This window comes from Mauremys reevesii, linkage group 6 (genome assembly GCF_016161935.1).
Source record: "Mauremys reevesii isolate NIE-2019 linkage group 6, ASM1616193v1, whole genome shotgun sequence".
NCBI classification, from domain to species: Eukaryota; Metazoa; Chordata; order Testudines; family Geoemydidae; genus Mauremys; species Mauremys reevesii.
In genome coordinates, this window is record NC_052628.1 from 39,595,417 (window position 1) to 39,623,411 (window position 27,995).

The 27,995-nt window shown below is 37.9% G+C and overlaps 1 protein-coding gene across 5 annotated transcripts in view; it reads left to right on the plus strand.

Moving 5' to 3' along the window:
- TRAPPC13 (trafficking protein particle complex subunit 13) overlaps positions 1–26,388 on the plus strand; it is a 48,771-nt gene extending 22,383 nt beyond the window's left edge. For 2 of the 5 annotated variants that reach the window (XM_039544910.1, XM_039544914.1), the window contains exons 5-13: positions 955–1,082; positions 1,322–1,394; positions 7,852–7,896; positions 12,425–12,442; positions 14,859–14,992; positions 17,794–17,992; positions 22,270–22,370; positions 25,768–25,918; positions 26,057–26,388. In XM_039544910.1, the coding sequence (XP_039400844.1) occupies positions 955–1,082; positions 1,322–1,394; positions 7,852–7,896; positions 12,425–12,442; positions 14,859–14,992; positions 17,794–17,992; positions 22,270–22,370; positions 25,768–25,918; positions 26,057–26,164 (957 nt within the window). In that variant the 3' untranslated portion in view covers positions 26,165–26,388. The remainder of the gene's footprint in view (positions 1–954; positions 1,083–1,321; positions 1,395–7,851; positions 7,897–12,424; positions 12,443–14,858; positions 14,993–17,793; positions 17,993–22,269; positions 22,371–25,767; positions 25,919–26,056) is intronic. The other 3 variants (XM_039544911.1, XM_039544912.1, XM_039544913.1) reach the window with 3 other exon arrangements.
- Positions 26,389–27,995: the final 1,607 nt, after the last annotated feature.

The following is a 27,995-nucleotide window of genomic DNA, read 5'->3' on the forward strand; positions in this document are numbered from 1 at the left end:
GTGGCCTGTGCTATACCAGGAGGTCAGACTAGATGATCACAGTGGTCCCTTCTGGCCTTAAAATCTATGAATATATATGTCAAATGGAAAGTCCACTTCAAATGACTATAACCTCAGCAAGTAATAACTCCTCTCATATTGAACAAAAATGGGCTAAAATCTGAATCATGGAAGCCCTCTTCATTTGGAAATATTTTTGAAGCCAGTGGCAGTGCTGTGAGCTAAGGCCATACAGAAGCAGACCTTCTGTACATGTACTGAATATTATCTTTGGCTTTGAAAAGCTACATATTATATATATTAATTCTGTTGCAGTTATAAATGCATTTAGTCAATCTATAGCCAAATAAAACATATTTTCTGGTATTCACACATTCCCAACCTTTTCATTTATCAATATTTAAGGGAGAAAAAACTGTACTATAACATTACTCATGCCATGGATCTAATTATGCTGCAAAACAAAAACTGTTGGGCCATAAATAAAAATGGTAACTAAGATCTAGTATGTAGTCCTTCTCTTCTCCTCTCCCCACCCCTTTTTTTGGGTCCCTTTTCAATACTGCCCTTATTAGACAAGAATGAAACACAGACATTCTTAAGACAGTATGGGCTTGCTGTCCTAATTCAGGGAAAATTGTCATTGCTTGCAGGCTCCACAGGTCGTTCTCATGCATTAATGTTGCTGTAAATATTGCATGAGTTATCTTTTACATACCAATTAATTAAAAAAAACATGTAATGTATGTGCCTGTGCCTGAAGACAGATTTTAAAAAAAAAACTTTAAAAAGTAGATTCATTTCTGGTCACTTGGCTTTCATATTATCCTGTAGATTATTTGAATTAAATGTAGTGCTCACAAGGTATGTTTTGGTTGTTTTTGTAATGCTTTGCTCTTTAGACAAACTGATGATTTGACAGCATTCTAACCTGTGTTGTTTTTCAATTCCAAGGCTGATCTTCAGACAAGTTCTCAGCGATTAAATCTTTCAGCTTCCAGTGCTGCAGTGGCAGAACTTAAATCTGACTGTTGCATTGATGATGTTATTCACCATGAAGTAAAGGAAATAGGAACACACATGTAAGGTTTTATATCTCCTCCTGACTTAGGCATTTTCTTACATGTATCCCTGAAATTATTTACATATCAAAAGACTAGCATGCCACTGACAGAAATCTAAATTGCCTTTGTTTTTAACCATAGCAAGTATGGTAAAGCTTACATGGAAGCATTGCACACATGCATTGTTCTGGTTCTTCTTAAGTACAGACAAAAGATTGAAAATTGTTCAAAACTATTAAAATGCCTGTCTCTTTCAGCTTAGTATGTGCAGTAAGTTATACTACACAGACAGGAGAGAAGATGTACTTCAGAAAGTTCTTCAAATTCCAGGTAATGTGTATAAGAATATGCAATGTCTGTAGCTAACAGGTACTGTTTGTTTACTTGCAGCACTTGAAATCTAAAAAATATATTCACTTCTTTATTGAAAATAGACACATAGAATAGTCTGTTTAACATAATATGTCTTTAGGGCTGGTATATAGTGTTGTAGGCCTTGCTTTTATAAGACATTTAACAAATGCGGAAAAATACTCAGTGCTATGAGATGCAGGGTTTTTTTTATGGGTGATGGAGTTCAGTATTGTCCCACCTTTTAGAATTTTTTCAGTGTTGTTTTTTTTTACAATGTAATTTCCTATGTTTTCAAATATGTAAAAGGTTGTTACAAGAAGGAGGGAGAAATATTGTTCTTCTTAACCTCTGAGGATAGCACAAGAAGTAATGGGCTTAAATTGCAGCAAGGGAGGTTTAGGTTGGAAATCAGGAAAAACTTCCTAACTGTCAGGATGGTTAAGCACTGGAATAAATTGCCTAGGGAGGTGGTGGAATCTCCATCATTGGAAATTTTTAAGAGCAGGTTAGACTATCACCTGTCAAGAATAGTCTAGATCAGGGGTGGGCAAACTTTTTGGCCTGAGGGCCACATCTGGGTATGGAAATTGTATGGTGAGCCATGAATGCTCATGAAATTGGGGCTGGGGTGCAGGTGGGGGTACAGGCTCTGGGGTGGGGCCAGAAATGAGGAGTTCATGGGGCAGGGAGCTGGGGTACGGGAGGGGTCAGAGGTACCGGCTCCAGGCAGCGGTTACCTCTAGCAGCTCCTTGAAGCAGTGGCATGTTCTCCCTCTGGCTCCTATGTGGATGTGCAGGCAGGCGGCTCTGTGTGGTGCCCCATCCACAGGCACCACCCCTGCAGCTCCCATTAGCCGCAGTTCCTGGCCAATGGGAGCTGCGGGGGTGGTGCTTGGAGCAGGGACAGTGCGTGGAGCCCCCTGGCTGCCCCTAAACATAGGAGCTGGAGGGAGGAGTGCTGCTGCTTCCGGGAGCCTCGGCACAGGTACGCAGAGTGGCCTCCAATCCCACTTCCCGTGTGGAGCGCGGGAGCAGGGCAAGCCCCAGATCCTGCTCCCCAGCAGGAGCTCAAGGGCCAGGTTAAACTGGCTGGAGGGCCAGGTGTGGCCCACGGACTGTAGTTTGCCCACCCCTGGTCTAGATAATACTTAGTCCTGACATAAGTGCAGGGGACTGGACTAGATGACCTCTCAAGTCATATGATTCTATGTTTAAAAAAGAAAAGAATGTCAAAAGAACATTGTTAAGTTTGCAAAGTCAAACACTCAGTAGTTAAGAAATGCCAAATTAAGGTTGCACTGGCAAACTTAATTCTGGCATTTCCTAACTCTTGAGTGCTTAACTTTGCAACCTCAATAATGTTCTTGGAGTTTTAAAAAAAAGAAAACTGGCAAAAAAAACAAATGGGTCATTCCACCAGACAGACGTGCCACTTGAGCTAATGGAGTAACAGACAGTAGTAAATTGTCATCCTCCATGTGGGCTAGCACTAGAGGAAGATGAGACACTTTGCCAGTGTGTTTCACAGATGTTTGCTGACAGGAGAGGAATGGTAAGATTGAGGAATCTTGGGTTCCATTACACACTCTGGAGGACTGTAGTGAGCACAGACTCTTCTGCCTATTTCTCATAAGTTTTGACCCCTTCTGTCGCATCCCCTCCAACATGTCCCAGTCCTCTCTCTTTCCCAGTCCCATTTTCCTTGTCTGCCCAGCCCAGTTTCCAATACTCTGGCTTCTCATTCCAGTCCTGGTCTCTTTGCCCAACCATTCCCAGTCCCACCCCTACCTCCACCCGACTTGTTCTGAGACTCCTTGCCCAGCCAGTCTCCCATCCTCCCAGCCCTTGTCAAGTCTCTCTTCTCTATCCCACACCCATGGTCTCTAGCTCTCCTGGCTTCATTTCTGTTCTTAATTCAACTTCAGCATCTCCCACCATCCCAGGTTTGTCTCAGTCTCCTTATCCAACCAGTCGCATTCCTCCTCACCCTCCATCCTGGTTCCTCATTAGATCGCGCTCTCTCTCTCTCTCTCTCCCCGCTTCCACTTGCCCCAGTGATTACTAGTCCCAGTCTCTCTCTGGTTCTTTGTCCGATCTCAATCCCCCACTGTTTTCCTCCCTGGCTCCCATTCCTAATCTCCTTGCCCAGCCAGTCCCTGTCTTCCCCCAGTCCCAATTCCCAATCTCAGTGCTCCCTCCCCTTGCCTTCCCCCAATCCCAGTCTCTCCAGCTTCTTGTCTAAATTTACTCCGGCTCACCTCCCAGAAGGCTCTGGACCGTTTTGGATTCAAATTGGGCAGCTTTCTCTTTGTCATTGCCTGAGTGCCAGCAGCGGTGTTGTTGAGAGCACAGGAGTGAGAGGCTGCCTGCATTTAGCATAGGGGCCTGGGCCTGGTACGGCACGGCATGGCCTCGAACAGCCCAGAGCTGCAATTGCAGGGAACATCGTGCTCCACCCCAGGCAGGAACATGTCCACTGTGGACAGAATCTTCTGAGATCTTAGTTGCTAAGTCTCCATTGATCAAGTGCAAACTGCAATATTTTTTTTTTCGAAGATAACTTGGCTAAATTTGGATTTCAAGTCCCCTGCTCCAAATGTTGTTGATATTTTTGAACATGGGAAAAATAATATATTTTTCTCTAACTTGATCTTGGAAATGGCTGAAACATTTTTGGTAAAATTTCCAGAAAAAATTCTGCCTGAAGAAGAAAACCACCATCTAATATTTCACCTTGAATGGTTAAAGTTTGTAAAAGTTATAACTAACTGAAAAGACCATGTTAAAATGGGAAATATCAGGCAACTTTAATAAGAGGCTGCCCAGCCTATAATACAGGGGTCAGCAACCTTTCAGAAGCAGTGTGCCAAGTCTTCATTTATTCGCTCTGATTTAAGGTTCCGTGTGCCAGTAATACATTTTAACATTTTTAGAAGGTCTCTTTCTCTAAGTCTATAATATATAACTAAACTGTTGTTGTATGTAAAGTAAATAAGGTTTTAAAAATGTTTAAGAAGCTTCATTTAAAATTAAATTAAAATGCAGAGCCCCCCCAGACCAGTGGCCAGGACCCAGGCAGTGTGAGTGCCACTGAAAATCAGCTCATGTGCTGCCTTCAGCACCCGTGCCATAGGTTGCCTACCCCTGCTATAATATATTAGATATGTACTCTTTCCGTTGACAAATAGTGAACTCTTTCACTTATTTTTGTTTGTTTGTTTCTTCATGGACCTGTTATTACCATGATTGGTTGAAAACAACCACATTTCGAACCCCAACCCAAATTATCAATGTCTGTCTATTAATTGCAAAAAAGAAATGGAGCATTAGAACACATTGGTGTGTTGTGGGGTTTGTTTTTTGGGGGGAGAGGGGTGCTGTTTTTAGTGTGTGTGTGTGTGCTCAGTCACTTTTTGTTTTTGTTGAAATGTTACATGTAAAATGAAGGACTTTTGGTATTAGACCACCAGAAAGGAGTTACAAAATTTAGAAGAAAAAAAGCAAAAATGATTAAGGAACCAATTTATGAGGAAGTATTTGAAAGAATGAGGCATATTTTGGCCATCCATGACTAAAGAGGGATAAAATAACTACAGATATTTGAAGGATGTGAACATTATGGACCTGATCATACAGTCAGACATATATGGGCTTGTTTTGAATCTGAAATTGATTGTAGGATCAGGACCTAAGAATGGAGAAGAACTATTTAGGATGGCCCAAGACACCATATACATGATGTGATGAGATTAACTTAAACAAAGGAAATTTTCTCTTAGAGAGTAAGATTAATGTCTTAACAATAAGACCTTTTATATTTTGAAATAGTCTGAAGAAATTGGTGCGAGCTCATTCACCTCAGTCATTTAAAATAGGACTGGTGAATATATTGAAAGAAATAAAAGTGACTAGTTGCTGGAAATGTAGTAATTACCTCATAGATCTTTTCTGTCTGATTTTCTGGTTCTGTATTTTTAAGGTAAGTAAAATTTGATCAGAAAAACTTTGAGAGGTGTTTATTGATTGTTAAATAAAGTAGAATAGGAAGAGGTCTTGACACCAAAACCAGCCATCCAGGATAGAACAAAAAGAAAATCCACATAGGTAGTCAGCTACTGTAAATAATAAAACATTCCTCTATTGTCCAATATTTTGGGATTTTTAGATAGGGGAGAAAGGGGAAATTGTTCAACATTTGAATAAAAGAAAACTAATTTTACAGCAAAGAGAGAGGGATCTGCAAACAAGGTAGTGACACATCAGCTGTATGTAATTAGTTGCTATCTTAGTTTTTCCTCATTTAAATACACACAGCTGTTACACATCTATTGATTAAAATACATTCTTAAGTTTTAATAATCACAGCTATTTTATACACAGCAATCAGAGATCACATACCTCAATTAAAAATATAAATATAAAAAACACAAACATTAAAAAGCCACACACGATTTGCTTTACATATGATATACCCATCAAAATGAAGATCCATCTTGGAATTTAAATATAATCCTCAGGCCTTGTAAGACACGGCATATATAGAGACACTATTTTATGATTGTGAAAAGATGGTAGAAACTTGTAATGTTGCAGAAACACCAACTTCACCTAACTTCTGCTGTTGACAGGGGTGTCTTCAGGGCTTCATTAGGAACATGTGTAATAATTTGAGGAATTAATTGCTCCCAAGACATATTATGAGAAACAGTGATAGTTCTATAGTTAAAGGTTTGTATCTGTGTTCGAACAGTGTATATAAGGCTCAAGAAACAGGCACATTTCTCAGTATCTAAAGCATGAGATATCGAAGAGCACTCTAAAACAGAAAGTAGCATGTTGACTTTGCTGTATAAAAAGAGCTTAATAATCAAAGTGTGATATGTGACACTTTTAATACGTATTGGAATGCCCCGACATGATCCTAGGATATTTTAATGGTCATAAATATATGGATATAATCTGTGAACTATGTTGGTATCTGGTTTATAGAAAGACCATCTTTTTTAAACTAATTGGCTATGCCTACAAGATTCCTGGGAATTTCAGATGTGATACTTTTATGTTTTATAGCTCTGCTATAAGGAGTTTGAGCTGGGTTGGCTCTAGGCTTTCTTGTGTAAATATGGCACTAATGGTAGAACATAGATTTATGTAATACGGAGTCCTTATAAGCAGCAGTATGTGGAGAGAATTATAAGAGAATTCAGGGAGATAGTATCTGAACACATGCAAACAATACAAAATGTGATATAAATGATCTAATAGTAAGATATTATGTAGAGAAATTTGCAAGCAACCCACATTGTTTAAAAATTATGGGTACTGTGAAAGATGATAGCCCTGGGGTAATTGGGTAAAATCTTTGAAAACAAGAATAATTTCAGAGCAGCTTATACATAATGGTCTTGGCAAAGAATTAGATTGTGACCATTTTCTGAATAAATTCTGGGATTTCTAGATGATTTTATAATATCACAAAATTTTACAACTATATCAACTGAAAGGTGTTGTTTTTTTTTAACATTTGATATAATACGAAATTCTCAAAACTCTGCTTAAAAGAAGTAAATCTTTTTCTTGCTCTCTTTGGCCTCAGTTGGAGAGCAGATATAAGTTCTATGCTTGAATTCATCAACTGATGTGAACTAGGATGAAATATAACTTCACAAGCAAACTGTATGGTTTGATATGAAATTTACATAACATTTGTGGGTTTTGGCACTAGTAATTTGTATCTTTCTTTATCGAGGATTGTGTATATAATGGCTCATCTTATGTGGTTAAAATGCTCGTTAGCTTGTTTCTAATAATCTTCACTGCAGATGTAACAGTTGTTTTTAAATTAGAAGTCTGGGCCAGAAATTGTTTGATTAGTTAATTGCATACAGCTGATTTTTCATTGCTTTGTGTGTACTTAGTATTTAAGTTCCTAGGCAAGCTGCATTTGCTATAAAACTCGGGGAGAAATTTGATGCAAATCTTTCACATTTTTGTTTCTTCAAAACAAAAAACCATTTTTTGAATAGTGGAGAAGAATGTATCATTATTTTAAAGAGACTGATCAACTGCGTAAACTAGATTTTTCTCCCAGTGTAAGAGGACTTTTTCTTATATGATGAAAGCATTTTCCAACATCTTGTCAAATTATTCATGCATTTAGCAAAGCAGTGAAGTATGTAGCTAAGAAGAAGCAATTGTGCACAAGAGTAGTGCTGCATCTCTTAACTGGAGGAATCCTAGGAGCTAGCTCATATGCATTACATTAACATTTGTTGCTTTCCTGCTAGATCAGAAAGAAAAACATTTTTATGATTTGAGTAGATATCTCAACATTTAAGAACCTAAGAAATAACAGTTGAAATCAGTATCTTTTTTAATAATGGCAGAGAAATCTGAGAGAGCCCTTTTTAATCTGTATTCTTTTTTCAATCAGGTTCTCAAACCACTAGATGTGAAAACAAAGTTCTATAATGCTGAGGTAAGTGTAATTTTATTTACTGCATAGCAAATAGTGTTAAGGTTAAATATGAAAAGATTCTTTTAAATAAATGTAGTACCTTGAAGTGCTAGTTGTGCCAGCTAGCTTGTTTATATGTTCTATGAAAAAAGACTAATTTACTTTGATTTCACCCTTTTGTTTCAACAAGCTAGACATGGAATGTCCATTTCATCATCCATTTTCAATGTTGGGGTGAGAAGGGGAGAAATAAGTTCAGATTTAAGGAATATTTGGTTTCCATCCAGTAACAATATGCGCATATACTGCTTTCTCCTTACGAAGTTTAATAAACGCAATCACAATTGTTTTGTATTTCTGTTTTGTAGTAAATATTTTAAGGCTGACTGGGAGAGTACTGTTTAAACTGCCATAAAGAGGATTAATTGTGCTCAGTATCAAAGTACTAATTTGGCTGGCTTCAGGAAAATTTTGTTTAGCTCTAATGTGAACATGTTTTTTCTGTAAAGTAAATGTCTTATCTGTGTCATTTATATAATAAGTTCATGCACAAAGCACTGCAAAGATATGACATTATATAAGTGCTACATATTTGTATGTACTTTTGGATTTTTATGCTTTTAATTAGAGACTTATGGAATATTTTACTTTTTTAATTTATGACTTTATGGGCACTGGAAGCTTTTGCAAATGGAATTTCAGTGTATTCTGTACATCTAGGGATTTCCCTGTGGATTTTTGTATTTTTCTACATTTTCTGCAGAATTTAATCTTCCACAGTAACCTTTAGGAATAGAATACAAAACATGTAGCCAGGAAATCTGGCTTCTGTTCCAGCTTTACCCTTTATTTGCTGTATGGTGTTGGGCAAGTCACTTAATTTCTTCTTAATATTCCCTACCTCTGACATGAATTTAGTACTATCCTCAAAGCAATGTTGTACAGATAATTAATGCTTGTAAGGTGTTTCAAGATCTTCTGTTGCAAGGTGGGTGTTAAATTATGTTTGAGTTACTAAATAAAGTAACTATTTCTTTGCTGATCATTTCTTCAGAATCATCCACCTAATGTGCTTGTCTCATCCATTGGCTCTCAACCTTTCCAGACTACTGTACCCCTTTCAAGAGTCTGAATTATCTTGTGTACCCCCAAGTTACACCTCACTTAAAAACTACTTGCTTACAAAATCAGGCCTAAAAATACAAAAGTGTCACTACACACTATTCCTGGAAAAAATTGCTTACTTTCTCATTTTTACCATATAGTTATAAATCATTCAGAATATAAATATTGTACCTACATTTTGGTCTATAGTAAATAGAGCAGTATAAACAAGTCATTGTCAGTATGAAATTTTAGTTTGCACTGACTTCACTAGTGCTTTTTATGCAGCCTGTTGTAAAACTAGGCAAATATCTAGATGAGTTGATGTACCCCCCTGGAAGACCTTTGTGTACTACCAGAGGTACATACCCCTGGTTGAGAACCACTGGTCTAATCTGAGGGGAGTCATTTGAAAGGGAATTCCACAAGAATAAAGTTGAAGATACTTACTTCATTCATTTTAGGACCTAAGCATAGGATGAAGGAAGGGGGTGAGAGGAACTGAAATACACAGAGCTGGAGAAGATAAAAAACCCTCTGCATGAAACTTATTTAAACTAGTTTGCTAACATATAAAGTCCTTAAATGCATTTATTCATATGTACTGTGAGTGGATTTGATTAAAGAAAACTGTAGACTTTCTAGAGGTGTAATCATGCACTCTGATACCTAAAAGCTGCAAACAAGATCAGGGCTCCATTGTGCCAGGCACTGTACATACACACACTTAGAGACAGTCCTTGTCCCAAAGAGCTGGCTGTCTAAATAAACAAGACAGATAAATGCAGGGGAATGGAAGGATTATTATTCCTGTTTTACAGATGGGCACCTGAGGCATAAAGATTGTCTTCTTGCCCAGGTCTCACAGGAAGTCTGTGGATGTTTCCCCTGAGCTGCCAATGAATAGCACATTAATTACTAGGTTTTTGCTCAGATTAAAATTCAGAAAAGATGTATATGTTGGAACTGTATTAAAGTTTTTTAAAAGTCGTCTTAAAGTACACGTCTACCTCGATATAACGCTGTCCTTGGTAAGATTTTTTGGCTCTCACGTTATAGGTGAAACCGCGTTATAGTGAACTTGCTTTGATCCACCGGAGTGTGCAGCACTGCCTCCCTGCCCCCCCCCCGAAGCACTGCTTTACCGCATTCTATCCGAATTCGTGTTATATCAGGTCACGTTATATCGGGGTAGAGGTGTATATGATTAAATTTAATCTAATCTTGCAAGGCTGAGTCCTTCTGCATTAACTAAACTCTCTGGGAGTGAGGTATTTAAACAGTATCAGACTCTGAGTGGGTAAAATGGATTATTTCAGATAACTGGGATGATCTTCTTTTAATTTCCAGTGACAGGAGTATTTACAGTATACTCTTGCAAGGCAAATATTTGTGCCATTAGTAAAGTAAAGTTCTCCCGGGGGCAAAATAAATGCTTCTACTTTGTATCGTGGATTTACTATTGCTTCAGTAGCAGTATTCCAGTTGGAAAGTGCACAGGGGTAAGCCATGGATCTCTGTGAACAAAAGTGTCAGCTAACTCCATAAATGGAATGTCCTGTTGTCCTGAAATATCCTCATAAAGAATGGAAACCGAATCTCTACAGTAAATTTTTAAAGAGCAGGTATTTTTTTCTGAATTACATGAGAATATAAAAAACTTCTTAAATCTGAACCCTTATACTAAGTGCTAGCTAGGCCCACTAACAAATTGCTGAAAATATGGGTCTGCAGTAAAAATACTGAATTACCATATGATGGTATAACTATTACAGCCTTCCAAAATTCTGTTTACCCACTTGTCTAGGGGAAGGGGGAAAATGTTAACAGGTGAATGAAATATCTTCCTTTTCCCCTCATTCCACTATTATCTATCAATCCATTCATCCATCATAATCACAGTAAAGGGTGGCCAAGTAGATTTGGTGCTTGAGCTGGTAAATTTTTAAACACTGTTGCAAGGCTGTTGTAATGCATTCTGTTCTATCTGTCCAGGAATTCAGACAGCTTTGTTATCATAGTATGTGACCACGCTGTATCTATCTGAATAAATGGAATCATTTCAATAAGAAAACTTGGTGAATAAAAACTCCAAATTTATTAAGAATTTTGTTTGCATAGCAAATACAATTAATGGATTTGTCTGGTTTGTAATTTCATTTATTAAAGTACAATTAGCACTGCTGTTTGTGATAATTGGAAAGCCAAAACAAAATGAAGAGCTATCAAAAGCAGTTCTTTGGTTGGAAGTTCCATGTAGTATTACGTTAATAGCAACATTGTTGGATGAAATCTGAAGCCTTCTCATTGTGAAGAAAGGAAAATGATCCTTGGGTATAAGAGGGAGCTACAAATAAGGTATTTTATATGTATATAAGGTCTAGTAATTAAAAGTTTTAAAGGGTGACTAACCTACTAAATTACTGTAAGGACTACTGCAAATGGGATATTACCTATTCATAAGGTCTCCCGCTAAAGAGACTGGATTACCACTCTCCAGTAAAAAGTTAAGAGTTATAACATGTTTCCTGTTGAGACAAGAGAAGAGGTAATATGTAAAGTCTTTGTTTGTATTGCAGTAGCACCAAGAGTCCCAAATCGGGATCAGAACCAGGATTTGTTACTTCGTATATAAATGAATAGGAAGACATTATCCCTTGGAATTTTAGGGCCTGAAGCAGCACCCAGTGAAGTGAGTGGAAAGGTTCTCATGGGCTTTGGATCAAGCCCAAAGGATCCTGGTCCTGCAAACACTGCAGTCATTTGAGTACAAGTACTCTCTTGCCTAAGTATTTGCTGCATTGGGCCTTTTTAAAAAAAAAAAAAAAAAAAAAAAAAGCTTACAGTTGCAATTAGCCTTGTTGAGAAATCTGTCTGTAGTAATAGGCTTTTCCTGGGAACTTGCTATTCTGAGTTTTGCCATTGTTTAACAGTAGGTAATGAGTATTTTGCTAGCATATATCACATTTTTCCTGGCCTTATATATGAACAGTTCCATTCATCATCCATCTCAGAAAAAAATCACAATATGGATTTACACTAGGGATAAACTTGGCCAGTTCAGTCTTGCCAAAGGACTAACCACCTTTGATTTCATTAGCTTATCTCACCATACCTTTATCTGTAGCTCACTCATCTTATACTCAGAACCTCTCCCATATTGGATTTGTTCTTCAGCATTCAGAAAAATTAGAGGCATAATTATAAGCAATGCTGTTTAACTATTTAACAATGCTACTGGTACCTTGTTAGAGATATAGTAGTTATATATGTTTGTATCTGTTTTTATTTACATTCTTCTCTTACTAACGCAGTCTTGTTTAGAAGGAACAAAAAATGCAGAAATGCATTTTGTTTGAAAGTTAGTTATCCTCCTTTTTCTTTAACATTTAACCCTAATTTCTCTAATGCTGTCTTTTTTTTTTTTTTTTTATTTTCCCATTAGAGTGACCTCAGTTCTGTGGTAATTTTTATTTATTTTTTTATAAATATGTATGCTTTTTTAAATTGTCTTCTATTTGTCTCTGTGCCTGTTAAGATTATTTATTTTAAAAACATAATGGAAAAGCAATGTTCTACATAAAATTAACTGATACTTTCACATCCATTCTTTTTTAATATATGCAGCTATATATAATCCTTTTTAAATGTTAGCTCTTTCTTTAATACCCATTGTTGAAACCAAAAGTTGAGACTTTTTTTTGGAATGGTCATTCTACAAATTATTTTACCATAATTTTAGCAGGCATATATATTTTATCTTTTTTTTTTTTAATTTTATTTATTATTTTTTAAACTAGACAAAGAATTTTATAATGGCTTCTTTCATGTTTGGGGAAACAGAGTTTAATCCCTTTTTACATTTTCGCTTTCGGGAGAATGTCGAACAGTAGTAATCAACTGTTTCCAATATCAAAATTCAGCTACAAGATTATCGTCTTGTTTAAGCTGTAATAAATCCTTTCCTATTTGCAGCAGGTGGAGACAGTGGGTTTCAGGAGAGAGCACCAAATGTCTTCTATCCTCCTTCATGCTAGTTAGAACTATGCTTTCAAACTTTTGATTGCATGCAGTGATGATTTAATATGGTATTTCTGCAGTATTATTTTACTTCAAGGGTTAAGGTGTGCATTGTGTTAAAATGAACTGAATTTTTTATAAGCACTTGAATTTAACCATATTATTAAAACTAATCAGCCTTGGCCTTATTAAACTATCTTGCTTTTTCATTGTGCTGTTTTTTTTCTTTTCCCCTTCAACATAACTCTTTCTAAATTTTTGCTGATGGTTGCGGCATTAAAAATAACTGATGTGAAATTTGGGTAAATGGAGATTTTTAAGCAATGGATTTATGGGATTATATATATATATATATATATATAGTTTCAAACAGTAACAGTTTGACAATAGAGATACTTGGATGATAGTTTAAATTGACACACACTATATTAATTGAGAAATGTTAGTTACGAGGACAGTATTTTTACTTGACTCCCTCTCCACCTTCTCCCACAAGTGTAGGACCTGTCCATAGCATGTGGATTTGGTGGGCTTTCATTACTGTATGTATACTACTACCATTCCTCAGTTTGCATTTTTTAATTTTTTAGGACATAATGGAGGTCTCCAATGCCCTTCCATGCTTTTGCTTTTAATATAGCATCTTTTGAGGGTAAATTATAGGAGAATGTTTATCCCATTTTGTCTGCTTTAATTTACATGCAAGACCCTATTTGCATAACATAAAATGAGACTTATTTGCAGACAATCAGAAAAGTAAAAAAAAACCCAAAAACCCCTATAAACATAGCAGAGAAAATATGTACCCTTTCCCTAATCCTAACAAAGGGCCCAGATTATTTCCTGCTGAAATCAACGCAAGTCCCATTGACTTTAGTTGGTGCAGGATTGGTCCTTAACTAATTACAAAAGGAATTTCTTTTCAGTTCTCCCAATGCTTTCTGCCTCTGATAACGTGGACTTTCCAGCAATTATTTTAGTCTTAAGACTTTAGAACTCCAAGGTGTTGTCACCTATGTGGGACTCTAGAGGAGCCATAATATACACACACTCCCAGTTCCTTGTTTTCTATGCTGAAGGGTAAACCCAACCTTCCTTGGTGACAGACAGCCTCCATCTGAACTCGTACAGTTGAAACCATGTGGAGACTGATTCCCATTCTAGAACACCTTGCATGGACCATTCTTGGACATGAACACTAAAGGGAGACCTGATGTTTCTCATAGATTTTTTTTTTTGGAGATAGAGTGCCAATGAAATGATGGATTACATAATGTTAACTGTTGCATGATGTAGCTGAACAAGGGAGGAGTTTGGATTGCTTTGTAGCTAGCATTTCAATGTCCTTTTAAAGCAATACTAGAAGCTTAGAGCATATATCTAATATCTTGTATTTCAGTTCAATAAATAAGCTACCTGTTTTAAATATTCTTGTAATATTTATTTTTCTTGTACTTAGCTTGATGCACCAGTAATTTGGCATGGCATGTCTTTAATGTGCATTGCAATTCCCTAACTGTTGTTCTATTACTTCAAAAATTATCTTAGCTAAAACCTAAGTTGTTGCTACCTTGAAGAAGGCCTTGAGAAGTTATCATTCAAAACCTTTAAAAAGAATAGGTGATAGAATGTAGTACAGCTATCCCACATCCATTGTTTGGCAAGATAAATTAACTAATGCTTTTGCTCCCATTAATTGTATTGGGATGGAGATTTTTTTTCTTGCATTAATTACTGTAGCTTTGATTTTCAGGCATGAACTAATCACATTTGTGATTTAATATTTTTCAAACAATAAAACACTGCACTTTTTACAATCCTAGTAACATTTTTATAAACTTGGTCCTCTGCTTTTCCAGACAGATGAAGTATTTCTGGAAGCTCAGATTCAGAATATTACAACCTCTCCGATGTTTATGGAGAAGGTTTCATTAGAGCCATCTATTATGTACAATGTAGCGGAACTAAATACTGTCAACAAAGCTGGGGAAAGGTAAGGAAAAATTGAGAGAGAAACTCTTGTTTGTCTCAAACTACTATATTAAATATAATTTTCTTAAGATACAAGTATAAAATTAGCATAATGTTAGTAGTCTATAGCTCAGTTGGCAGTACTCAACTCTCCTTTGGGGAACTAAAGAATTGAGCCCCTACTCTGACATGTACCCTTTCCCACTCCTAGCTCTACAACAGTTTTATTTGTATAGATGCTATTTTTAATGTCATATTTGTATTCAGACACTGAAATTGGTGCTGCTAACCTCTCCTTACATGATCAATACAAACTAGATATATTGAAAGTTTACTCCCTTCCCTTCTTGGTGTTTCCTTTATTGTTTAGTTAAACACAAACTTTAGCCTGAGCTCTCTCTAACCTTGCCTCTTCCTAGGATTTCTCCCTGCAGGACACCTTTGACCTTGCCCCTACTGCTTTCTGCTTTTGAGAGAGCTGTAACCCTTTTATACTTCTCAGTTACAACTAATAAGACTCACTAGAGCCAACTACCAAGATAGGTCAGCAGAATGGCCCTGCAAGACAGTAGAAAAATATAGTATTTATTTTAATATACCTGACAGCAGGAGTTCTCAACCTTTTCTGGTCCATGACCACAAAATGACTGAAAAATCATCCTGTGACTCACAATCCTTCTGGTGCAAAAGATTGTGGGATTTGAATAATGGATGATGTTTTGGTCATTGTGTGTGTCAGATCTAAAAATGTGCATAAGGTAGGGATTGTGGTGCTGCTGTGGGGTAAAGTGGGACTTCTCCTTGCCTGTTCGGGGCTCAGCTCCAGGGCAGAGGAAGCATTGTTCCTATGGACTGTAAAGCCTGCTCCAGCCCTCCATGCAGCATTGTTTCCTTTGTCCTGGAGCAGAATTACATGCAGGGCAGGGAGGGTGGAAGAGATGCTCTGGGATTGGGTGAGAGAGGACAGAGGATAGCAGAAGTAGAGAGAAAAGTAGGGATTGAGCTTCTGTTGGATTTTAAATAGTTCTCAGAGAGCATGATGTAACCCACCAGGTGCACTTTTGCTCTCCACTTCTGGATCAGGCTCCTCCAGTTGAGCAGTGCTATAATATAGCTTCTAAATGGTATAGCAGACCAGCTCAGGAAGGGCATTAGTGTGTAGCTACAGCATGGAAGAGCAGAATAATGGGGTATCGAGGCTAGTGGCAATGGCAGAGAGAAGGGGACTAAGGATCAATACAAAGAAAGACAAAATCATCTGAGATTTTGCAGGTGGAGGAGAGTGGGGACAGTGTTGATGTTTCTTCACTAGCAGCATGAAGTGGTGATACTAAAAGATAGGAAGAATTGCCAGTGCTAGATTTTTAGTATACAGTTCTTAAGCCCAGGTGTCCTTGGACTAGGACGAAAGCCATCAGCTTTCACCAACTTGAATAGGTCTTCCTCGGCTAAATTACCTGTTCCTTCTGATTGGAAGATAGCTCAGCCTCTGGTAGAGCAACCAGTTCCAGTAACATTGCAGGAAGCTTTTGAGAAAGGGAGTGCCATTGTGCTATTACCAGTTCAATTCTTCGGTGCTACTGGATGGTGTTTAGCCTAATTTGCTCTTGAATTTAGATGATGTTGCTCTAGGCTATAGAATTGAACTGCTAGGTTATTAAAGTTACCAGGTGTGTGGATTATTTTTAATGCAACTTAGAACACTATCAGTACTGTGTAAGCAGGTTCTAATGAGTGAATCTAGTTTCTAAAATAGATTATCCTTTTCCCTTCCCCTATAAAACCTCTTTCAACAGACCTTAGTATCGTTGGAAGAGTGTCAGTTTGGCTGACGTCATCTGTAGAGTTCCTTGCTTATTCACACACTGAAGTGTTTTTTCCACAAAAAACAGGAGTACAGGAAGCCTCATTAAACTTTTTTTTTTTTACATAAATGTTTCGGCTAGAAATACTACTGATATTTAGAATATTTATTCACATTCCGCTTTTGTCTGTTTTTATTAATTTTAAACAGATTTAAAGACAAAGCAGGCCTCCCTGTGGCTCTTTGTACAAATATCACCATTTCCCATGATCATGTACTTAATTAAGGTTTTGAGATCTGCTCCATTCCTGTACATAGAACGCCTTTCTCAAATTATTAGGACAAATATTATTAGATGAAACATAGACGTTATATTTTTGCACATTATGTTGCCATGTTCTTATTTACCTCTCTCCCTCTTCCACCCACCTCGAACCCAGGCTGAATATAGTGCAAATTATCTCTCTTGCTTGATATCTGTGATAAATGAGGCAGTGCTACAGCTGTTTGTTTGAATTTAAAATGAAGCTGATGTTTTAATATTCTGGTCTAAAATGATACAACTTTCATAGTGCTTTTCTTTTTCAAAGTTGTGTGCAAACCTTGTCTAAACTAGATAACCCTGTTCAAAAAAAGTGTCACCAGAAGACTATGATTTAGGCTAGAAACTAATGGACAATACAAGCTATAATTTAGCAAAACTGACTTTCCCAGGACAGCTTTTTCCCCACATGTAAATACACTTCTCATGGTTATTATACTTCAAATATTTTAAATTAGTTCCTTGATCCTGAATTTTTCTCTGTATGCTTTGTGTTTCCTTGTTTGGCATGGTCACTGTCTCTGCTTAGCTTATTTTCCATGTTTCTGTAAGAACGGCTTTCTGTAGGCATCTTTCATCTTTGAATAAGAAACTACACACAAAGTAAATAGGATTTTATTGAATTATTCTAAGGCTAAGATCAAGAATCCTGTTGAAAGTAAGAGTTTAAACTGAGGAACCGTGTTCTTTCTTCTAGTGTCTCTACATTTGGTTCAAGGACATATTTACAACCTATGGATACTCGCCAGTATTTATACTGCCTAAAACCCAAGCAGGAATTTGCAGAGAAAGCTGGAGTGATTAAAGGTGTAACAGTAATTGGAAAACTAGACATTGTATGGAAAACCAATTTAGGTGAACGGGGAAGGTTGCAGACCAGCCAGCTCCAAAGAATGGTACGTCTTTTACAATCAGAAAATCCATTTTCAAGATGACTGAATGCTAAATTGAATACTTAAACTGTGACAGGAAAGAAAATAGTTCACAGTGCCTGCCTGCTAGCTGAGCTTATTCCGAATTCAACACGTGTCTTTATACTTCACACACATTTTGGAAAACTATGTAGTGTAAATTTTCAGCAAAGATTTGCTCTGTGAAATGTGAAAAACCATGTTTCCTGAGGTAGTGTAGCTGAACAATAATGCTGGTTTTTCTGACTTTTGTTGGTGTATGAGAGGCAAAATTCCGTTCAGCTTGCTTGATGTTTTACTTTGCATAGCAACATGCCAATTTTTGAGACATTGCACAACGTAACTTAATGGATCATAAATTTAGAATTGCAAGAGTAAAGCATTTAACTTACCATAGTACCAGAGAATGAAGAAAAATTAATTCCTTGAATGGAGTTTGCCAACATATTGAAGTGCAGTTCTTGTCTCAAAAGGAGTGACTTTAAATATGGCTCCCCTTTTATCTCACAGATCTCCTCCCTTTGTGCATTTGGACTCATCTGCTTTCGTAAGCAGAACATCATGAACTATTCTAATGAAAATAGTTTTTATATTTTACTCTTCTTAGCCTTGCAGAGCCAACACTGCAAAAATGAATGAAATCTATTCTTCCTTCTTGTGGCTCATCAACAGTTGCTTACAAGTTCTTATTACAGGGCCAATCAGTCAACTGTGCAACCCCACTGTCTTTACTAGGCATCACAAAGAGTTAAATATTTGGCTTGTAGCAGCACCTTTATTGATGGTGATGGGTTCTTCCTTTCCCACATACCAACTTGACAATTGCATCCCAGGCTGCACTTCCAGAACTAGCAGTCAGGAAAAAAATCTCTTTGTAACCAGTTGTTTGCAGTGGTGGTGTAGAGGTCTTGGCCCCAAGATCTGAGAGAGACAAGGTAGGTGAGGTAATATCTTCTGTTACTGGCAGGTGTAAGCTTTTGAGGCTCACAGAGCTCTTAAGATACTTGAAAGCTTGTACCTTCCACCACCAGAAGGTGGTCCAATAGAAGATATTACCTCACCTAACTTGTCTCGTTGTAAACAGTACGTCTGATATGGAATCAATGAGACACAAACCTGAAATGCAGAATTGCCACTCTGACAGTCACTTGTAAATTCACATTGAATTACTGACATTTCTTTTCCTTTTTACGTGTATGTATGCTTACATCAAGTATCTCTTCCTCTCCTCTCCCCCTCCCCCCTGCATCCAACTGGAAATGGTTCTTTCTGTAAGCACCTTTCATTTAGTATGCCAGGATTTGTAGATGTCATTATTTTTATCCCTAGGGCTTCATAGGTATACTGATGAACTTGTAGACTGCTTGTTTATAACTTCCTGTCCTTTTGTCAACCAACTCTCTCATCTTCAGCCTACCTTATCGCAAATTCCTCTTTCCCCTTTAAAACAGACTTTTCCCACCTAAAATCAGAGTTCTTTCATTCTGTCCCCTTCCTCATTGGACACTTACTTAAGTAATTTGATTATCTCCAGTAGCTTAACTCCAGCTGCTGGTGCTTGAAAAGCCAGTGATACTCCTCAGTTTCCTCTTCATTGGGCATATTGAAACCGAAGCTGACTATATAATGAATCTCTAAATTTCAGAGATGGGTTCACTTCTAGTTTGTCATTGTTGTAAACCAGTGGTTCACAGTAGCCCTCTTTCTAATGAGAGCTGTGAGGCGTTTTCTACACTTAGCTATTTCAAAGATACATGCTGCGTGGCTCACAAATGTCTCATTTTACTCTCTATCCAATTACAACCTGATTCCCACACTTCTCTCCTCTGACCTTCCAGTCCCATCAAACTACTTCCTTGCTAGATTCCTCTTCATTCGTTTTCTCCTGCTAACCTAATTTTATTGCTTATCACTTCTGCCATCACTTAATGGGAGTTTCAGTGGGTCCAGGATTTCACCCTTAATATCTGCTGGCTTTCATTTCTGATGAAAGCTTTTGATGTTCCCTTCCATTTTCTTGTATCTCAGGGCTTCACTTTTGGCCTCTTTCTCATTCTGGAATGTCTAATTGTTAGCTTCAACGTTGGATATTGCTTTGTGCATGTGATATCCATCTCTCCTCTGATTCATCAGCTCTATGTCTTACCGTCTTAATTGTGTAAGATGCTGCTAGACCATAACATTCTACTGCTGAATGGCACTGCTGTTTTTCTTAATCCCTAGTCTTGAGAGAGTCTAGAATACTGTCAGGAACTCAGCTGATTTGGGGCTAGTAACTGAATGAGCTGGAGTGGACCCAATAAGCCCTCACTAAGTGACTATGCTACCTGATTGGTCAGAAGAACCAACAGTTGATCATTAAAGCCCTTAGCAGCAGCAGTACAATGGCTGCTCAGTGTGTTCCAGACCTGCTTCCTACCTAACCCTTTCTCTACCCCTTGCCTGCTCCACTTCAGCCCTAGAGTCTACCTACCTGTGAACTCTTCATTCCTAATTCCTGGCTCTGACCACTGGCTTGCTTCCTGACCACACCTCCAGTTCTGCCCTCTGATTTTGCTCTGGCCACTAGGTAGCACTACCTACTCCTTGGTTTGTGACAAATACTATGGCCAAACTACCCTCTCATTTATGAAATGGGATCAGATCCTTTCCATTCTTCCTCACCTTCACTGGATTCCTCTCTCTCAATCCAACTGAAAACATGGCCCATTTGGCCCATTTTAGCTTGTGTCTCCTGTGTTCGCCTCTTATGTCTCTTCCCCCCCAAATCCCATAAGTTAGAGGTTGCCCTTTTTTATAGCTGCTCTATTGATCTGGAATTCTCTGTTAAGCAACTGTTTCAGCTCTTCAAATGAGTTTAGTACTTCTCTGCTCACTTTAGTGTGTTCAAGACAGGCTTTTCTTGCACATCTACACTTTTAAAAATTAATAATATTTCTCTCCGTTATATACGCCTTTCAGCCTGCCAGCAAGTATGTATTCCCCACTCTGTCAATCATTATCTTTTTGCATCACTTCTTTGTAAAGTGTTCTGTGATACTTGCTGAAGGATGCCATATGAAAAGTTACATTTCATACAGGAAAACTTATAATAAACATACCACCGCTACCCTAGTATTTAAGTGCTTCATCTCAGTGAGACTCAGGAGAGGAAAGAGAAAGAAAAAGAAAAAAAGACAGGTGGGAATGGACAGTTAACGCTTTTGGAAATAGAACATAAAGCTTTTTATATCATTTGCTGGCTTGAATTCAGCCCAAGCAGGTAGTAACCAAAGCCTCTGCCGTATGATGGCTAATCAGTGAGCTATGTAAAATGACTTGAGTCTCAATTCAAATTATAGTGGACAAGTGTTGACATCAAATGCCACCCTAGCTGGCAGTTACTAGCAATATTTTTGGCAGTCCTAGTAGACGTTCTACAGACAAAGGATATAGAGATTGAATTATTATCAATTCTATGGGTGAAACAACTCTGTCCAGGATGAGACATATTAGTGGGATGGTGTGGGGAAACGTATATTTCCATTATCCACACTGTCGCTTGCTTTTGAGCACAAGTAAGATTTTATAACCCTCCGAGAGTGAAATGTGGCTCACATTCAAAACTTAAATTAAGAAATTGGAAAACTTAATCATAAGGAGTGTAAGTATCAGAGGGGTAGGCATGTTAGTCTGGATCTGTAAAAAACAACAGAGTCCTGTGGCACCTTATAGACTAACCAGAAGTATTGGAGCATAAGCTTTCGTGAGTGAATACCCACTTCGTCAGAAGGCATGTATAATTCAGATCTTGTTATTTTTCCTATGAGTCTTTCCCCCATCTTAACTTGTGATAAATTTATTTGTTTTTCTTTCTATTTCTTAGGCCATGTCTACACTAGCACTTATGTCAGCAAAACTTTTGTCACTCAGGGGTGTGAAAAAAACAGCCCCAGAACGACATAAGTTTATTGCCAGTGTAAGTGCTCGTGTGTACAGTGCTATATCAGCAGGAGACGTTCTTCTGCCGACATAGCTACCGCCACTAGTTAAGTTGGTTTTATTATGTTGAGAGGAGACCTCTTTTCCATCATTATAACATGGCTACACAAGCCCTTTTACAGCAGCACAGCTGTATCGATACAGTTGTGCTTTTGTAAGCTTGTAAGTGTAGACATGGCCTTAGTTTAAATTTGTTAGACTAGACTAAATGAAAGTTCAATACAGTACTTCAGCTTTGTTACTAATGACTTGAAAAGCTAACTATTCTTGTACCTCTGCAGGCCCCAGGTTATGGTGATGTAAGACTTTCTTTGGAGACAATACCAGATACTGTAAACCTGGAAGAGCCTTTTGACATTACATGTAAAATAACGAATTGCAGGTAATATCAATTGGTTTTTGCGCTTTTTTTGATAGGGGAAGTTTAGTTTCTGTAGTGCTTGCTGCTAAAGTAAATTTTAAACATGCATCTTTGTAGATATATATCTATATAGATATATAGTAATGCCACATATTGTTACCCTTTGTTGTTTGAAATACATTTATATTAGAGTAAATTAAAGTGATCATAAAGCTATAATTCCACCAAAGGTGATGGTGATACTGCTGGAATGGCTTTGGATGTTGCCAAAATTCTGTGGTGAAAGTCTGTGTAACTGCAATCTTGTCCATTAATGTGGATACAAGTGTTAAGTTACAAAACATCTTACACTATTCACGTAAATATAAGCATTAAGTTAGACTACTTCAACTAATTTCCATAAGAATAAAGGATACCTTCAGTGTCAACTTTAACTGTCACTTACCCTGCAACTCCCCAGAAGCATTGTCCAGATGTTTTTTAAAAAATTAAATCTATCCAAGTCTTGAATATCAAGTTTGCACTTGATGTGACTTGTAAGTGTCATGCTACACTAGGATTGTAAAAGTAATTCTCAGCTGTAGCTGAGGCCAGGAAGTAAAGGAAAGAAATTATTTTGCATTTACCTTTTTTGGTAGTCGTCTTGTTCTTGTCCCACGTTTAAGTGATATTATGGTATCCCAGCATGGCTACCATCTCACTGTACAATTCTTACATGTTTAAAACCAAGAAAGAAGAAGTGGGACCGCTAAACACTGAGGATGGAGTGGAGGTTAAGGATAATCTAGGCATGGCCCAATATCTAAACAAATACTTTGCCTCAGTCTTTAATGAGGCTAATGAGGAGTTTAGGGATAATAGTAGGATGACAAATGGGAATGAGGATATGGAGGTAGATAATACCACATCCGAGGTAGAAGCCAAACTCGAACAGCTTAATGGGACTAAATCGGGGGGCCCAGATAATCTTCATCCAAGAATATTAAAGGAACTGGCACATGAAATTGCAAGCCCATTAGCAAGATTTTTTAATGAATCTGTAAACTCGGGGGTTGTACCGTATGACTGGAGAATTGCTAACATAGTTCCTATCTTTAAGAAAGGGAAAAAAAGTGATCCAGGCAACTACAGGCCGGTTAGTTTGACATCTGTAGTATGAAAGGTCTTGGAAAAATTTTTGAAAGAGAAAGTAGTTAAGAACATTGAGGTCAATGGTAATTGGGACAAAATACAACGTGGTTTTACAAAAGGTAGATCGTGCCAAACCAGCCTGATCTCCTTCTTTGAGAAGGTAACAGGTTTTTTAGACTAAGGAAACACAGTGGATCTAATTTACCTCAATTTCAGTAAGGCATTTGATACGGTTCCACATGGGGAATTATTAGCTACATTGGAAAAGATGGGGATCAATATGAAAATTGAAAGGTGGATAAGGAACTGGTTAAAGGGGATACTATAATGGGTCGTACTGAAAGGTTAGGCTGGAGGGAGGTTACTAGTGGAGTTCCTCAGGGATCAGTTTTGGGACCAGTCTTATTTAATCTTTTTATTACTGACCTTGGCACAAAAAGTGGGAATGTGCTAATAAAGTTTGCAGATGACACAAAGCTGGGAGGTATTGCCAATACAGAGAAGGTCCGGGATATCATACAGGAAGATCTGGATGACCTTGTAAACTGAACTAATAGTAATAGGATGAAATTTAATAGTGAAAAGTGCAAGGTCATGCATTTAGGGATTAATAACAAGAATTATTGTTATAAGCTGGGGACGCATCAGTTGGAAGTAACAGAGGAGGAGAAGGACCTCGGAGTATTGGGTGATCACAATGTGATATGGCCATGAAAAAAGCTAATAAAAGTGGTCTTGGGCTGCATCAGGTGAGGTATTTCCAGTAGAGATAAGGAGGTGTTAGTACTGTTATACAAGGCACTGGTGAGACCTCATCTGGAATACTGTGTGCAGTTCTGTTCTCCCATGTTTAAGAAGGATGAATTAAAACTGGCACAGGTACAGAGAAGGGCTACTAGGATGATCTGAGGAATGGAAACCTGTCTTACGAAAGGAGACTCAAAGAGCTTGGCTTGTTTAGCCTAACCAAAAGAAGGCTGAGGGTAGATATGATTGCCCTCTATAAATATATCAGAGGAATAAATACCAGGGGAGGGGGAGGGATTATTTAAGCTCAGTACCAATGTGGACACAAGAACAAATGGATATAAACTGGCTATCAGGAAGTTTAGACTTGAAATTAGACGAAGGTTTCTAACCATCAGAGGAGTGAAGTTCTGGAACAGCCTTCTAAAGGGAGTAGTGGGGGCAAAAGACATATCGGGCTTCAAGACTAAGCTAGATAAGTTTATGGAGGGGATGGTATAATTGAATAGCCTAATTAGGGCAATTAATTGGTCTTTGACTACTAGCTGTAAATATGCCCAATGGCTTGTGATGGGCTGTTAGATGAGGTGGGATTTAAGTTACTACATGCTTTGCACAAATCTGGCATCAGAGTACGTTAATCGAGGAACAGTGGCCTGTTCAGGAAGATGCAGGCATGTCTTTCACTATCTGCTATAATAAAGACTGTTTTCAAAGCCAGAATTGTTTTTTTGAAAAAAAAAAACTTCCTTGACAGACAGACAGACACACAACATTTCATTAACACAACAGCCTCCTCCTCCTCCTGTCCCCAGCCTGCTCAGAAGTGTCCATTCGTTACCCTGGGATTGGCAGTGGGTCACCCCCAAAGTCCATCTCCCCCAAACACTGATGAGGTCCTGCACCACCTGTGTGCTCTGCTGCTGGGCTTGCTTTGCCGTGGGCATGGCATGGTTACCTGTAAACTGTAACTGATTAACTGATTGCACTCACACCTGGCTGCAGCAAAAGATTTAGAATTCTTTACTGGGTGTCTGGCTGGTGAGTCTTGCCCAGATGCTCAGAGTTTAGCTGATTGCCATATTTGGGGTTGGGAAGGAATTTTCCTCCAGGGCAGATTGGCAGAGGCCCTAGGGGTTTTTTGCCTTCCTCTGCAGCGTGGGTATGGGTCATTTGCTGGAAGATTCTCTGCATCTTGAAGTCTTTAAACCATGATTTGAGGACTTCAATGGTTCAGACACAGGTTTGATACAGGAGTGGGTGGGTGAGATTCTGTGGCCTGCATTGTGCAGGTGGTCAGACTAGATGATTATAATGGTCCCTTCTGACCTTAAAGTCTATGATTCTATGAAAACAATATGTAACTGAGTAACTTTTGAGACTTAGTGACTTGTAATAGATCACCCTAACTTTAGTAATAAACCATTCATATCAGGAGTTTCTAATGAGTGCTCTCAGAATCATCAAGCTATTGTACTTCTGCAGTCTTTCTTGAATAGTAAAGAACTAGATTTATTCCTTATTGTTTGCTTTCATCTAGCAGTGAAAGAACTATGGATCTGGTTTTGGAAATGTGCAATACTCATTCCATCCACTGGTGTGGAGTTTCAGGAAGACAGCTTGGAAAGCTACACCCCAGTTCATCCCTCCATCTTGCACTTACACTATTGTCTTCAGTACAGGGACTACAAGTAAGAGACATCACAGTTTAACAACATAACTATGATATATATATATAGAGAGAGAGAGAGACTATTTTGTGATCACAGTAGTGCAAAACTTATTCTTATCTACTTACTAAAATTTGTACACATCTTTTTTCCCATTAGAGTGTCTCTGGCTTAAGACTAATGGACACGTTTTTGAAGAGAACATACGAGTATGATGATATTGCACAAGTCTGTGTAATTTCTTCAAAAGTAAAAGAAGAACATTGAAGAAAAATCCTTTTAATATTTCCCCTGGGGTTTCTTGGACCAACTTCCTAAATTTTACATCTGAATGATGGCAAAATCATGTTTAAAACATCTGAAAACAATATAAGTATGTTTATTTATTTTTGTCGTCTTTGAGCATTTTTGGAATGTTTTAAAATATGTTTTAAAGAGATAACTACATATTTTATCTATTATTTGAAAATAAAATCTTTAAAGTCTGAAAATGCAGCTGTCAAGATTTCTTGCACTATTGTATTGAATATGCAGCCATCATAAGAATGAAGTTATTATCTACTTCACCGTTGGCTTTAAAAGGGTGCACATTGTGGCACTGACTGCAGAGCTGCTTTAACTTGGAGGGACTAGCCTCTAAATGGCAAGGTTGTTTTTTTTTTGTTTTTTAATTAGAATTCAGTTCTCATTTTCACCCTTCTTCTGTCAGGGACTTGAGGATTTGGACTTGAACTCCAGCATGCAAGCACCCCATGGCTCCAATCTCTTTCCCGGATTCCCTGTTCACTACTGTGATGCTCCCCCTGGGTACCCAGGATGGTGAGGCACCTCTCCCCTACCAGCCTTTAGCAAGCAGCAATTTTGTCTACTGCCTGCTGTAACTCAGCTCCCTGAAACAAACACCTCCTGTCACACACAAGCACTCTGCACACCTTGCCCTCTCTGTGCAGGATAATGATAGACACACACCAAGCTTAGAGAGCTCCCTGCAGCATCCGCCCTCTGTCACTGAATACTCTTGTAAATTACCTGATGCACAATTAGAATGAATTTTGTAATAGATTGTGGGAACATTTTTCCCCATGGCCTTGTCTAGATAGGGTAAGCGTGAAATTATCAAAGTGGCCAGTTCCTACATCCAAGTTATTTCCAAGACTATTACTAAATAAAGAAAAGTCCTTCTCTCTGGCTTTTACATTTTCCCCCAGGTTATCACACAGCAATCTTGCCTAGTTTGAAATGTTTATTTTAGAGTTTCCAATATTATCGTCTTTTTTTTTTCCTTTAGCATAGGTAAATGGAGAGGGTTTTTTTAAATATATGGGATGGATCATTACCAGATTACTAAATTAAGAGAGCAAGTGGTACTGGCCAAGCTAAACTTACTCTTTCAGAGCTGTTTTAATCAATATATGCTTGATTAGGAGTAAGCTATCAAAGTTGCCATGTATGCGTGAACAGTACAGCCTACCTTCACTCTGCATGTTGTACTCCTGGGGGAATTCTGTACCAAAAAATTAAGAATTCTGCGTACAATATTTTAAAATTCCCCCAATAAATAATCAACATGCATCTATCAGTTGAGTAAAAGCTAAAGAATAGCAGATACAGAAATAATCTTATATTCCTTCTAAACTTCAGGTAGTTAATAGAGGGCAACATGCCCTCACGTAATCCACAGAGTTCAATGGAGTAATGAGAAAAGAAAACTACTGCCTCTCCCCCCAAAAAAGATCAATTTGAACCATATGGCCACACTCTCCCTTGATCAAAAACCCAAAATTGCATTTTAGCAAAAGAAAATGCTTAAGTTTGGTTCTGTGTGCTGAAGTACAACTTTAGTTGTATTTTTCGAGAGGGACATCAAACAGATGAAAATAAAACATTTTCACACAAACCTGTTTTAAATTCAGATTTTAAGTGTGTGAATAAAGTAAACTCTTTATTTTGCAAGATTTCCCCCTTTTCCACTGCTTACCACATGAATTTGTTGCTGCACCAAACAAACCAAACAAATTTTAAATGCATAATTATTTATTTAGTTCACTGATAAACTGCATTTGGTCTAAAAGGAAAGCAATATTTGTTTAGGTCATGG